Genomic DNA, 14,116 nt, shown 5'->3' with positions numbered 1-14,116 from the left:
GTCTGCCTTCGGCTCGGCCACCACTACAGTGCTCCAAGGAGGGTGAAGCATTCCACTTCCAGGAACCTTCCAGTTAACTGAAGCTAAGAACTTCAGTCTTTCAGAAATATACTGTCTACTCCCCTGCCTTACATGGAGGAAGAAAACAACACATTTTAGACAGTTTTCTACCAAAAAAATGCTTACAATGAACAAAGTTTTACTGCTCGAAGGACTCAGCTTTAGAAAATCTGCTTAATGAAGTGAACACATCACTCTTGGAGAATCCTCATTAAATTAGACGTTCCTGGGGACTAATCTAGATCCTCCTTGCTCACATGAAAGTAGACACACTCAACCCTAAGACCCCAACATCAGCACCTCAGGATAATAATAATAGTGATGATGAGGAAGGTGATGACAAGAGTTAACATTTAATCGGTGTCCACAATGTGTCAGGCACTGTGCTAAGAGCTTTAAAAATATTATCACATGTGATGCTTACAACAACCCTGGGAGCTGGACGTTACTATTATCCCTATGATTACAGATGAGGAAACTGAGGCAAACAGAGGATTAATGAATAAATTCTCTCTCTCTAAAGATAAGAGGTGATCAGAAGCATTCAGCAACAAAAACCTCCACCACACGAAGCCCTCACTGAGACAGGTTCATATCATACCCCTGATTGGCTCTTTACTTCTCAGAGCCCAAGGAACTGAAGGTGGCCATAGAGAAGAGGCTCAGGTGGGCCCATCAAGACTGAAGGAGCCCAATCAGTGAGGTAAACCAGTCAAAAGGTTCTCGGGACAGAAGGGGGAGATTTCAGAAATGGGACTCAGCTGAGGCCTCTCCTAACACACTCCCTCCAGGGCCTCCAAGTAGGCCCTGGCTTCTGTACCTTATGCAGTCCTTTGAACTCATACCGTCGGTCTCGGAAAGCTCGGACTGTGTCTACATAGAAGGAGTTTTCCCGCTGGCAGATGGTGGTGAGGCGCTCTTCCACCTTGGTGATATGGATCTTCTTGTAAGCTTTCCGGCAGTAATCTGTACCACAATGAAGACAAAGGATGACCAGTGAGACAGAGGAGTTATGCCTCCTCAGCAGGTCACAGAATCCTAAGGTGAGCAGGGACTGTCAGACCATGTAGCCCACCCTGTATCTGAATAGGACTTTCCCAAAAGACTGAACAACTGGAGTGAAAGATGACTGTCCAGATTATAGTACTCAAAAAAGACCATAGCAGGGTACAAATGGAGCAGAGAGGCCTGGGCCCATCACTGCCACTGAGAGAAAGCCAAGTTCTACAGCAATACCAATTGTATACATTTTAGGCAATTTAAGGAAGAAGAAAGGATGCACCTTGACAGGTGCAGTTTAATTAGGAGACTTTGCAACATATTAAGGGTGTTTCCAATGCAGGAACCTGATGTTTGGAAGATTGCTAACAAATTACTTGCCTGCCAGTCGCTTCTTCTCATATTTAGCCTGCTCTTCTCGGGACAGCTCGTGAAATGCCCGGGCTGGTTTGTCTGGGAACAATGGGGGAAACTTCTCTGACTCCAGCTGCTGCTGAATACGATGATACTCACTGCGGCTGGCCGGCACTATAAAGAGGACGAAGGTAAAAAGGGTCAGGGGATACGTACGAATCCTTGACAAAGCAGCTGTCTGTCCAATGAAGAGAACGCTGATCAAGCACTTACTGAACTCCCCCCTCCACTGCCAGGTCATCTTTCGCTGACAGTTAGCACCTGGCTTGTTAAAGTCACAGGCAGCACATGTGGCCTCATTCACGATGGCAGAAGGCTAGACATTAAAAAGAGAGATAGACAAACAGAATGAAAGCTTTGATTAAACTAACTCTCAGCAGTTCAAAGAGGAGAAGCTTGTCCTCACCTGTAACCTGTTAGTCAGGATAATATTGGGGTACATGGCACCCACATCCAGGTGGTATATGAGAGGACACTCAATTCGACTGGGCACATCCTTAAGGGAGGTCAGTTTGTTCTTAATTTCATCACACACCTACAGAAGGAGGGAAAAGAAATAGAAATTGAAAACCAAAGCAGAAAGGTAGCCGTCTAAAGGCTATGCCTCTAAGGAGTCAAAACTCAGATACAAGTTATGCTCCCATGATCCTTAGCTAAACACAATTCAAAACACATTTGTTTAACACCAACTATCTGCAAAGGCCAGTAGTCAGTACCAGTGTCACAGACAGATATGACAGCCTATGTGGAAAAAGAGCACACAGTCTAATGGGAGGGAAAGACAAGTACAACAATAACTGATCCATTTGACAATGTGCTGAATGTAAAGAAAAGCCCCAAGCAGTGTGTGATGAGGAAAGGAAAATGGATTACATGAAATTAAAAAGGTTTTGCACAAAACAAAACTAATGCAGCCAAAATTAGAAAGAAAACAGGAAACTGGGAAAAAGTTTAGAGCAAATTTCTCTGACAAAGGTCTCACTTCTCAAATATGTAGGGAACTGAGTCAAATTTATAAAAATAAAAGCCATCCTCCAATTGATAAACAGTCAAAGGATACAAATAGGCAGTTTTCAGAAGAAGAAATCAAAGCTATCAATAGTTATATGAAAAAATGCTCTAAATCACTTGATTAAAGAAATGCAAGTTAAAACAACTGTGAAGTACCACCTCACACCTATCAGATTGGCTAACATGACAGAAAAGAAAAATGCCAAATGCTGGAGAGGATATAAAAAAACTGGGATACTAATGCACTGCTGGGGGAGTTGTAAACACCTGTACCCAACGGGCTATAAAACTGTGCGTACCCTTTGATGCTGCAATACCACTATTAGATCTGTATCCCAAAAAGATCAAAGAAAAGAGAAAAAGTCTTATCTGCATAAAAAATTTATAGCAGCTTTTTGTGATGGCAAAGAATTGGAAATCAAGGGATGTCCATCAATTGGGGAATAGCTGAGCAAGTTGTGGTGCATCACTGTGATGGAATACTATTGTGCTATAGGAAACAATGAGCAGGATGGCTTCAGAAAAAGCTGGGAAGACTCATATGAACTGATGCAGAGTGAAGTGAGCAGAACCAGAACACTGTACACAGTAATAGCAATATTGTAAGAATGATCAACTATGAAAGACTTAGCTACTCTGATCAAGACAAGGATTTAAGACAATTCCAAAGGACTCATGATGAAAAATGCTATCTACCTCCAGAGAGAGAGAACTGATGAGCTCTGAATACAGATTGAACCTATTTTTTTTACTTTATTTTTTATGTTTTTGACATGTTTTCTTTTGCAACATGGCTAATATTTTGCCTCATTTCACATGTATAATCAATATCATATGCTTCACTTCTCAGTGGCAGGAGGGAGAGAATTTGAAACTTAAACTCTTTAAAAGTGAATGTTAAAAAATTTTTTTACATGTAATTGATAAACATTTAATGAAATAAATAAAAATGTGTTATAAGAATGAAAAAGAAAAAAATTAAAAATAAGCAGAGTGTAATGGAAATTTGAGAAGGCAGAGATCCCTTTTGGCTCATGAGAGGGCTTGATTTCAGGGAAAGCTTTGTGGAAAAAGTAGCAACTTAGAAGGAGCTTAGAGGGGAGAAGATTCAACAAAGAGAAATGGAGACATGGGGGAATACACTACGAACAACCGCATAGAGACAGAGAAGGCAAGATAAGAAGAAGAGAAGGAGAGCAGTCCTATTTAGGAGAACAGATAAAGATGGAAAGGTCAGCTGAAGCCAAACCGAGAAGGGCCTTGAATGGCAAAACCAGGGGTTTACACTTTTTCTTTAAGTAAGCAATGAGAAACTACTGAAGCCTTAACGTGAACAGAATGACATATAAAGGGACTGTGGGAAAACAGGCATACTAATACACTGTCGATGAAGCTAGGAACTGGCCCAGCTGTTCTGGAAAAAAATTTGGAATTATACTTTAAAAAGTAACTAAAACCATTCATACCTTTTGACCTAGAAATACTACTACTAGGTGTATATCCCAAGAATATTAAAGAGGAGGAAAAAATCTCATATACATACAAATATTTAGAGCAGCACTTTTTACAGTAACAAAGAACTGGAAGGAAAATGCATCCCCATCAATTGGGGAATGGCTGAACAAATTATAGAATAAGGACCTAGTGATAGAGTATTACTGTACTATAAAAAATGACAGAGAAACTTGAGTAGATTTGTATGAACCAATGCAGAGCAAAGGAAACAAAACCAAAAGAATCTACACAATAACCAAAACAAAATGTAAAGAAAAATAATGACAAAAGACTTGAAAACTCTAATCAACACAGTATCCAATTCCAACCTCCAGCCTGGTGAGACATGATTCTCCCACCTCTCAGCCAAGAAGTGAAGGACCACAGAGAGGGATGTGTACTTTTTCAAATGTGGCCAATGGGATTCATTTTGCTTGATTTGTTACTTGTTACAAGACAGAGGATGGGGAAGTCACTGGAACACAAAAGATGGGGATGTGGAAAAAGTAGGGAAGATCAATAAAATATATTGTTTAAATTGTACAGAAAGAAGACTGCTTCCACAGTGCAAAGGATGGATTAAAGAGGGATAGATAAGGAGCAGAAAGACCAGTTAGGAGGCCATTCAGTAGTTGAGCTAAGAACATCATTTGGCTGGAATTTACTCAAAGAAAAAATTGTGGGGGCTAAAAAGGAGGATCCCACCTAACTTCAATCTTCCCAAAATTCCCATTGGAAGACAGTGTCTATGAGTTTCATAAAAGAAGGAAAGAGCAAGTCTAAAGTAGGAAGACAAATGCAGAGATCAAGAGTACAATGAAACAACGAACATCTGGACACACATGAGGAGCTGGATGGTCAAAGCACATTACTTCAGAAGTTTCTCGGGCCTCCCCACTTTATTCCCCCAGAGGACCCAGGGCTGTTACCTCTTGGAAGTTGGTAACCTGCTCAATGGGCACATTCTCTTCTTCTTCAATAGCATGGCGCATAGTCTTCTCCACACGCTGAAGCAAGAAGTCAAAGGCTGCAGGATTCTAGCAGAGCAGACAAAGTGTCATGATACAAAAAGAAATGTTACTGCACTGATCCTCAGCCCCTACGTCGACATGCACACTGACCCTGAATGGCTGATCCAGCCTTTTATGACCAACTCACATTATCTGCAGTCTTTGGGGCTATCTCTACTGACACAAGGTCAAATGAATTAGCCTATGCTTTGTACCACAGGCTTCATGCAGACAACATCATTTGGAAGAGGTCTTTAAAAACTCCACACAGCAACTAGAAAATATGCCCTAATGTATATGGAGTGCCAAAGCAATCAACGACTCTTACAAACAGCCTATGGAAGCAATCTCCTCATGTTACAGTCATCCTGTGACTAGGAGACTGTGAATGGCTTGACAGCAGGAACTGGTCTCTCCTTTCATTGCATCCCCAGTGATTAGCACAGCACCTGGCACATGGCATGCACTAAATGCTTACTGACTTGACACCCCACATTTCATCTGGAATCCCTTGATGATTCCCAAAGAGACACCAACAAGGAAGGGTAATGCAGCATAATGGGCTTGACAAATGCCACCCTAGGCACTGTGTGATAAGGTCAGGAAGGGCCTCAGAATGTGAGAGAAGGACAGAGATGATGAGGGAAGAGCTACTATCTACTTCAGTCTATTTGGATTCTTGCCACCCACAAGGCAGGGACATGGATATCCAGACTCCCAAAGCAGCAAAGAGGGAAGCAAAGAGAGCAGCAGAGTTGCACCATTTTAAATCGGCAGGGAATGTCACTGCGGAAGACGCCTGATTCCAGTGCCTCCACATGGCCCCCAACGTATGTCTCTGAGTCCAATACATGGCCATCTTCAGTCAGTTTGTTGAACTCCTGCTCTTGCTTGTTGGGAAAAACTATGTTGGCATGGAAAGCCTGGACCATCAGCAAGGCTTCACACAGGGTCCCTGAACCCTTCCGTAAGACCTGCACAGGAAAAATCAAAAGCCTTGAGAATGGCAATGTCCCACAAACTACCAGACCTGCTTCCAATCCAGTCCCTGAGGTCATCATTAATAGGAGAATTCATTGTGGAGAAAGAGCCTCCTTCCTCGTCACCACAAGCAACAACTGCATGACTGACTGCCACCAACAGGCAGATGCGGAGAGAAACACTATGAGGAGCAGTACCCCACAGACCACGGGCATCAAAATAGGAACCAGAGGCCACTGAACTTATGTTCCTTATGAAGGAAACTTTAGTGGGCCACATATTGACTTAGAAAACCACATATTATCTCTGTTTTGTTATATTTTTATTTATTTTGTTGAATGTTTCTCAATTACATTTTTATCTGGTTCAGGTCACACTTAGGTGTGTTTGGTCCACAAGAGGTCCATAATTCACATGTTTGACACATCTGTCCCAGTTCACTGATCTTGCTTCCAGCCCAGGCCTGACAGCCTGACACCCTGAGGATGTGGTTCCTATGGAGAAGGAGCCAGCTGTCCTCACCAACAGCTAACCAACTGGTATTCACAGATAGGCAAGCCTGCCTGGTGGAAGCAGCCAGACCACCTGAGGGAGAAACAGGAGGCAGCACATGCCAGGCAAGACCAACCACCACCACACCTTGACCACCATCTCCCCTCAGACTTTGATGCAGACAGTCCAGCATCCTGAAACCAAGAGCCCTAGGAATAGCAATGCTTCCAGCTTAGTGCCTTCAGCTATCTTCCCAGGAAGCAGTCCCTGTGGAGATGCAGCCTGGCTACTGCTCCTACTGGTGCTGCAGCCAGTTACTGAAGGCCCGGGTAAGAAAGTTCTTGTCACCCAAGTCCTCTACACCATTCAAAGGCTTCAACATCAGAAACCGATATGACTTTATCATTGTAAATGATTATTAAAGAAGCATTACTTTCTGCTTGGCTGCTATACTCTAGGGACCATGGGTCTCTTCCATCTGACTTACAGATGGGTTGTCTCCCCATGTGTTGGTAAGAAAAATGGGCTCCTTAGCACTTAGTTCAACAAGTGCCCTTGAAGAGCTTGGCTTTCACTTCCTTTGAGTAATTCAGTGTATTTCATTGAGTCTCACTAAGTGCTAAGCCCCAGGCTCTAACCCCTATTAGATGTTAACCTAATCTATGTGGATGTGAACCTCCCAGGGTCCTAAGGCAAGGGACTAACTCAAGAGCCAATCATAGCAACCTAAGTTCTGGTCATTCAGATGATGTTTGATGACATCTGAAGCCCTATAAGAGAGGACACAGCCATTTGAGCAGGGCTCTCACTCAAAATGATGTTGATGCAGAGACTCCAGGCAGCTGTAGCTAAGGGCCCTCCAGCTTGTAACCTGGATGCTGAGACTTTGTTGAACTCTGGTAACTATGTATTGGGATTTGAATCAGACAAGGTTTGTCTGATGATGTTTGGCATTTGTTTGTATTTTGTTCTTAAGTTCAGGGTGCTGATTTTTTCCCCTGAACTAAGTGAATGATATTTGTATGCTGAATTAAAGTAAGCTTGCCAAACCCCTTAATGTAGTTTTCCTTAGTTAAGCAGATCAAAAGAACCTGTGCTTTTTCAGCGTGCTGGTAGCGTTCTTGTTGTTGGGCTTTCACCCCCACAACAGCTGCTAGCTGGATTGTTGAAACACCCCACTAGAAAGTGAGCCCTCTGAGAGTAGGCTAGGCTCCCTTACTTCTCTATGTGCATCCCCAGAGCTCAGCACAGTGCTCTGCATATAAGCGCTTTATTCATTGATTCATTCATGTCATTATGGTCTCTAGATTCTCTTTGTTAAGATCTCTACTGCCCTAGACAGGAGATGATGTTTGCTGAAAGGATGCAGACATATCCACCTTCCCCAATAACTGCTATCACATCACCATCTTGTCTGGTACAGACACCTCAGTGGATGCCACTAACATAGGTACCCCACACCAATGAGAGCAAAGGTTGTACTGACCTCATCTGGTTCCATGGGGATGATGGTGCACAGAGCAAAGATGAAAGGATGGACGTACTTCATATACATGTAGTAAGTGGCAACAGCATCTGATACTGAATATGTAGCTAGTGTCTGAGAAGTGAAAAAACCAGAACTGAAAAAACACAGATTAAGTATGGCTATATACAGCAGCAAAACCCAAAGAAAATCCAGAATACTGGTGAAAACCCAGCAATACAGGAGGAAGTGACCACTCAAGGTAAGCGGGAAGACTCAGAACAGTAAATATTTATGTAGGAAAAGCAGACCCACAGAGTGGCGCAGTTCCAGTACCCAATGCCCCTTCTTCTAAGGGGCACACTCACTGTCCATCTCCCTCAAAGACCCAGGACACTTGATACCTAATGGCCTATAAAAGCCACTGTGTTCAATACCTGAGGCTCCTCGGTGGCCATTCGACACATGTCCTCAGGGTCCAACTCCACAGGATCATACCCTAGTTTGGCTTTGGCTGCAGCTTTAAGGTTGTGGCTGCCCACTGGAAGATAACTGTCCCTCTTTACCCATCTAGAAACAAAAAGAATGAAGACAAATGATCCTCCTGGCACAGGCCCTGAGTGCCAGGAAGAGCTAACAAAGCCAAGCAACATGTGGGCAAGCCCCCAGAAGCGCCAAATGCCTATAAGAACTGCATGATGCAATGAAAACAACAATGGATTTGGAATCAAAGGACCTGGGTTCAAATCCTGCCTTTGCCATTTATTATCTGTGTAACCTTGGCAAAGCACTTCATTCCCCTCTGCAGGCTTCGCTGTCCTCTATAAAACGAGAGCAGTCGGGACTAGGAAACCTCTCAGGTAGGCACCTTCTGGGCCCTCCTGCCATGATCTTGTGGCTGGTAGGATAACTTCCTACACTGACCTGGTCCCTTCTGACTAAGAGCCCTACAGCCTAGTAGTATGAGCACAGCACCAAAAGTCCCTTCGTGTGACGTTGCTGGGGTAGGAGCCACCACAGCACCCACCTGAGACAGTCCATGTGGATGCACTGAGAGGACTTGTACTCCCCTTGGCTGTCCTTTTGGAATCCAATCTCCTGATGCATACTCAGTCCATGAACTGCTGCCCTGGCCTCCACAAATGGCCTAGGGAAAGGCAGAAAGGGGTGAGACAAAGTAAACAGGGAAGGATGACAGCAGAGAACGCTCCAACTCGCATATCTCTTCCTCCTTCACCCATAATACTAAAGGAAGACTGAAAAGAAACAACACTGTGTAATGGGAGGAGCATGGGGACAGGAGACCTAGGGCTAAGTCTCTGCTCTTCCACTTAGAAGCTGGGTGATCTTCTGCATGCTACTCAACCCCTCAGAAGCCCAGTTTGTTCACTGATCAAATGGAGATGATCTGTACTCTACCTCCCTCAGAGGGTTATACATGAAACTGCTATAGAACCACAAAATGCCAAATAACCATGAACTATTATTATATTAGGGCAGCTAGGTGGTACAGTGGATAGAGTGCCAGGCCTGGAGTCAAGAAGGCGCATCTTTCTAATTCAAATCCAGCCTCAGACACTTACTAGCTGTGTGACCCTGGGCAAGTCACTTAACCCTGTATGCCTCAGTTTCCTCATCTGTAAAATGAGCTGGAGAAGGAAATGGCAAACCGCTCCAGTATCTTTGTCAAGAAAACCCCAAATGGGACCACAAAGAGTTGAACATGACTGACTGAAAAAAAATTATTACATTATTACTGCTACTTTACTACAAGGAAATGTTTAGAGTCAATTCTGTGAACAAGGTGAAGGCTGGATATTAACTTTCTTCATCTTACAAAGAATAAGAAAACTCGTGCATCCAAAATGATAGGACTCCCCTAGAGTACGAAGCAAAAACTGCAGCACTTTACTGTCTCTTCTTCACTCTAGGTTTCCTGGGTAGAGACAGTGTCCTAGAAGTGATAGAATATACTCATTTCTGAGCAGCACAATTATCCTGTCAACATAGCCCCTATTTAACTCAATTCTTAGTTCCTCACAATTGTTAGTGAAGCTTCCAAACAAGCTGCCACACTTACCAGTCAAAAAAATCACCATTGTAGGTTACCATGATGGTAGGTTTGGTTTCCTGAACGTGCTCAAACCACCTCTGGATTAAATGAGCCTGAAATCCGTAAAAGGGTACAACTGTAAGTCACCAACTTTATCTTTTGAGAAGACATATTTGCTACATCTTTACTGACAAACACTCTTTGGTAGAAGGAACCTCAAGGAATCTGGCCTCTCTCCTACCTCTATTCACAAGGTACCCAGATCCTACTAGGCACTAAAAGGCCCAGGAGATCAGGTGTTCCCATCAAACTCCCTACCGATGCTTTCTATTGTCCCGCCTGGTTGGACACTGATACCTACTATCATCCTTTCAAGAAGGAAATGAAAGACCCCTGTTCTACTCTGATCCTCCTGACCACTCACTCCTTCCCTCAGTCACGGGCTAGACCTTTTAACCAATCCTAATCTGTAGACAAGGGACATGGCCACTAGCATCACAGAAATGAACAAAGAATCACCAATTACCAATGGTAATGGAAGATCACCAGGACTTAACATTTGTATTATCACTGTGCCTTTTACCCCACCAAGCCTGGTCATGTGCTGCACATTCCCTCTCCAGACTCCCAGGCAATGCCATCTGACTGGCCCTAATCACCCTCCTATTTTTGTTGTCTCCCCAATATGGAATGAGAGCATCTTGAGAGTCGGGACTGTATTACTTTTCTATTAGTACTGCTTAGTACATAGTTAAGCACTTAATAAATGCTTTTTCCTTCACTCATTCCTGGAAAAATCTAACATCAATCTCTCCCATGATGTGTTGATAACTTCACTTTCAGTTAAGTTCAATGAGATACAATGCCAACCCATGACAAAAGAAGTAGAAGTAAATTAGTATCTTCTTCTCATATCACATTCTTGGGTAGGGGGAGCTCCCTATGACTGAGGGAGGGCTGAGAAGTTCTCTTAAGAATAATGTGCTTACCTCATCAGGTTCATTGAAGACACAAAAGGGTCCCTCATATTCTGGCTTAGGGGTGAACTCAAAATCTTCAATGTCCTCAGAGACAATCTCCCTGTTGGTGATCAGGTATCCCTAATGAAGTTGGTTAGAAACCTGTAGTTAAAAATAGTGCTAGCAAAAAACACAAATAAAAACCAACTCACTGCCCAAAAATGTGGCTGGCCATCCCTCCTACATATAACTCTAATGGCAGCTCCATGACATCCTACCCTCCCAAAGAAGAAACATTAAGATTCAAGTCCTAAGACTGGAGGTACGCCCAACCTTCCCACACTGTTTAGGAAGTTGTAACCAATATGATTAGAAGTGATGAATGATTTTTCAGCTTGTGTTCTCACTTAAGATTTCAAAAGCTGAACCAGGAACTCACCTGACCATCTACCATGTAAGAGATCATCATAATCTGGTCAGTCTCTGCATCTGGGAACTTGAGAGGCAGTTTGGTTGTTTCAATGTCAAATGCCAAAACTACAGGGTCCTGAAAGTGACAAAAGGGTCAGAGGGCTCAGTGGCAATCCAGCTAACCTTCTTTACGATCCTAACACTGCCATTTCTGAGAAGAGGGAAGTCCAAGACTTTCCTTTCTTGGCCCCAAGGTATCTAGATCCACAATGCTCCTTCTGGCCCTTGTCCTCTTATCCACAGCTCTCTGATGGATTTCTGTCCCCCAAATTCCAGTCCAAGAGTATTAGAGATGGCTGATATGGCCTCCCTAGCCTCATCTCATAGGTTTAAATCAGGCCAAAAAGGTGATGATACTTAAAAGCCCCTAAGTCGTTTCTGTAAAATGAAATGGTTTCAGGTCAGATACTGACGGAAAAGTGAATAAAATTGATTAGCTCTCCTTTGCCCCCTTGTGGCAGCATCCCAAACCATCAACATTCAATCTCATCTCTCTAGTACAGGGCATGAGGGCCTATGGAAAGAGCTTGTCACAACCTCAGCTAAGAAAGCACAAGTAATTACTTACAGGTCGTTCAACAAGGTCATCTCGGCGGGTGATCTCAACGGGAAGGGAACTGCCCCGGTACCGAACATTATACCAATGAGCCTTCAAAAGGGACCAAAGCAGATACAGGTTGCATTAAACAAGGAGTTCTCTACGTCAGGAAACACTTCTGTTCACATGCTCAGCTGTATCTCAGCATTTCCTTGACATCAAGGCCTTCCCAAAGAAACCACCATTTAAGCCTGGCACTCACCACATGGATCTTCAGGTCAATGGACAAACGAATGTGGTAGGGAACGTCATACTCTCGCATGTCAACTACATTGTCCAACTGGTCAGCTATCTTCTTAGAGGCCCCCTCTTCATCAGTAGTTACACTACCCCCCATCAATGCACTCCACAGAAAAGGGAAAATAGTTATTAATTCCTCTATTCCCAGCAGCATACTTAGAGAGATGAAATACGAAAATCAAAATTGATTGAGTTCATCAGGATGGTCCTCAAGAATATGAGGACATACAACCTTAACAGTTCACAAATACTTGAAGATCTGTGCCAATAAAGGGTCAGGCCTAGGGAGAGGGGGTCTGCTCCCCCAATTATACCCTATCAACTACTATTCACCTTGCTCTCTCTCTTCATCGGAATTAGAAACTGCTGACATTAGGATTTCAAACCCACTGTTTGTCTTTATATATGCTCATAAGCTAAACAGAAGGTTCAGGAATTGACCGATGATTAGAGCATTCTGAAAATCCAGCTTCAGAGAAAGTGAAAAGTTATAGGAGGCTTCAACATTTTAAACTTGACTGCAGTCTGCCTAAGGTAGAGTGGTTGTTCTTCTCCTCCTCCTCCTCCTTCTACTACTACTACCACCACTATCACTACTACTACCACCACCACCACCCCCACTACTACTACTAGTACTTCTTCTTAAACCAACATGACCTCTCCTACCTCTGCTTTCCCCTTACTATTCTTTCCACTGCACCTCTATTTTCAATTTTTACATGTCAGGTTTTTTCATAGTTAATATTTTTTAACATCTACAACTAATAAAAAATGATAAAATATACTTGGGACTCAAAATAAACTTTTGAGTTGATTAGAACCAATCCACAAACACTTCCTTTAGTAAAAAAAAAGACAGAGGTATACTTTACTCCCTAGGCCAAAATAAAAAAAATACTACACCACTGAACATATCGAGTGCATTAGCACTTGGTCTGACTTCTGAAGGATATTTCGGCCAAATGAAGCCTGGCATCATGCTGAACCTGTTGCCCCATAAGACCACACACCTACTTCATTAGGATCAGGAAAACGGAATAGACACCGCCTCGGACCTCACAGTTGTTCTGTCTGGGAAGATGTGGCTCACCTGGACAACATAGCCGTATAGGTGTCACTGGCATTATCCCGCTCTCGATTCTTTTTCACAGCTGGAGAAATCTCCTTCCTCACTTTTACAAGGTCATCCACAGTGTTGAAAGAGAGTTTAATATAATTTCGCTTCAAGCCCACCAAGTGATTTGGCTATGAAATAAAAATAAATCATGTTAATGAATGTAAGAAAAGAGATTTTACTAATGACAGGGAATTAAGGAGACCAAAAGTGGCTGTAATACAACCAAAACCAATGGAATCTAGTTCAGGGAACCTGGAGCTCTGGAGCACCCTGACTGAGAAGGCACCAAGACAGGGCCCTTTGATGATTCTCCCAGCCCAAGCCCTTCATTGTTCCCCAGGCCACAAAGCAGCAAACTAACTAGTTCCTAAGCCTCCTCCAGTGTCTCTGCTTCACAAATGTACAGACAACACTCACCAAGTCCAGATCCTCTTTGGGAACAGTCTCCAATTTGGCAATTTTCCCCTGAAACTTCTTAGAGAGAAAAGATGACACTTCTCGCTCACAACCCTACAATGAGATCAGAATTTTAGCTCTTCCAATGATTAGAATCTAATGCATCTCCTGACTTTTCGCTCTAGAAACCTGCTTCTTTCCAGTTTCCAAAGCCCACCACGAAGTAATGCACATATCATGTGGCCTGATTCAATGAAATATATATATTTACCTTCCTTGTTGCTATGTAGAAATATGGCTTATAAGCCAGTGCCACCTGCAAAAGAACAAGAGTCATCACAATTCATCCAAGAAAA

The 14,116-nt window shown here is 43.1% G+C and overlaps 1 protein-coding gene across 1 annotated transcript in view; it reads right to left on the bottom strand.

The window, feature by feature from the left end:
* POLE (DNA polymerase epsilon, catalytic subunit) overlaps window positions 1-14,116 on the bottom strand; it is a 68,424-nt gene that overhangs the window by 43,451 nt on the left and 10,857 nt on the right. Inside the window, exons 4-20 of the mRNA XM_036753561.1 lie at window positions 14,032-14,076; window positions 13,782-13,874; window positions 13,338-13,492; window positions 12,210-12,351; window positions 11,978-12,058; window positions 11,378-11,485; window positions 10,969-11,079; window positions 10,007-10,092; window positions 8,954-9,073; window positions 8,364-8,496; window positions 7,948-8,061; window positions 5,750-5,962; window positions 4,908-5,015; window positions 1,880-2,008; window positions 1,687-1,789; window positions 1,441-1,587; window positions 881-1,026 (exon numbers count right to left, since the gene is read on the bottom strand). Of these exons, the coding sequence (XP_036609456.1) occupies window positions 881-1,026; window positions 1,441-1,587; window positions 1,687-1,789; window positions 1,880-2,008; window positions 4,908-5,015; window positions 5,750-5,962; window positions 7,948-8,061; window positions 8,364-8,496; window positions 8,954-9,073; window positions 10,007-10,092; window positions 10,969-11,079; window positions 11,378-11,485; window positions 11,978-12,058; window positions 12,210-12,351; window positions 13,338-13,492; window positions 13,782-13,874; window positions 14,032-14,076 (2,034 nt within the window). The remainder of the gene's footprint in view (window positions 1-880; window positions 1,027-1,440; window positions 1,588-1,686; window positions 1,790-1,879; window positions 2,009-4,907; window positions 5,016-5,749; window positions 5,963-7,947; window positions 8,062-8,363; window positions 8,497-8,953; window positions 9,074-10,006; window positions 10,093-10,968; window positions 11,080-11,377; window positions 11,486-11,977; window positions 12,059-12,209; window positions 12,352-13,337; window positions 13,493-13,781; window positions 13,875-14,031; window positions 14,077-14,116) is intronic.

Source organism: Trichosurus vulpecula, chromosome 1 (genome assembly GCF_011100635.1).
Source record: "Trichosurus vulpecula isolate mTriVul1 chromosome 1, mTriVul1.pri, whole genome shotgun sequence".
Taxonomy (NCBI): Eukaryota; Metazoa; Chordata; class Mammalia; order Diprotodontia; family Phalangeridae; genus Trichosurus; species Trichosurus vulpecula.
This window is presented reverse-complemented; position numbering and strand designations above follow the sequence as displayed.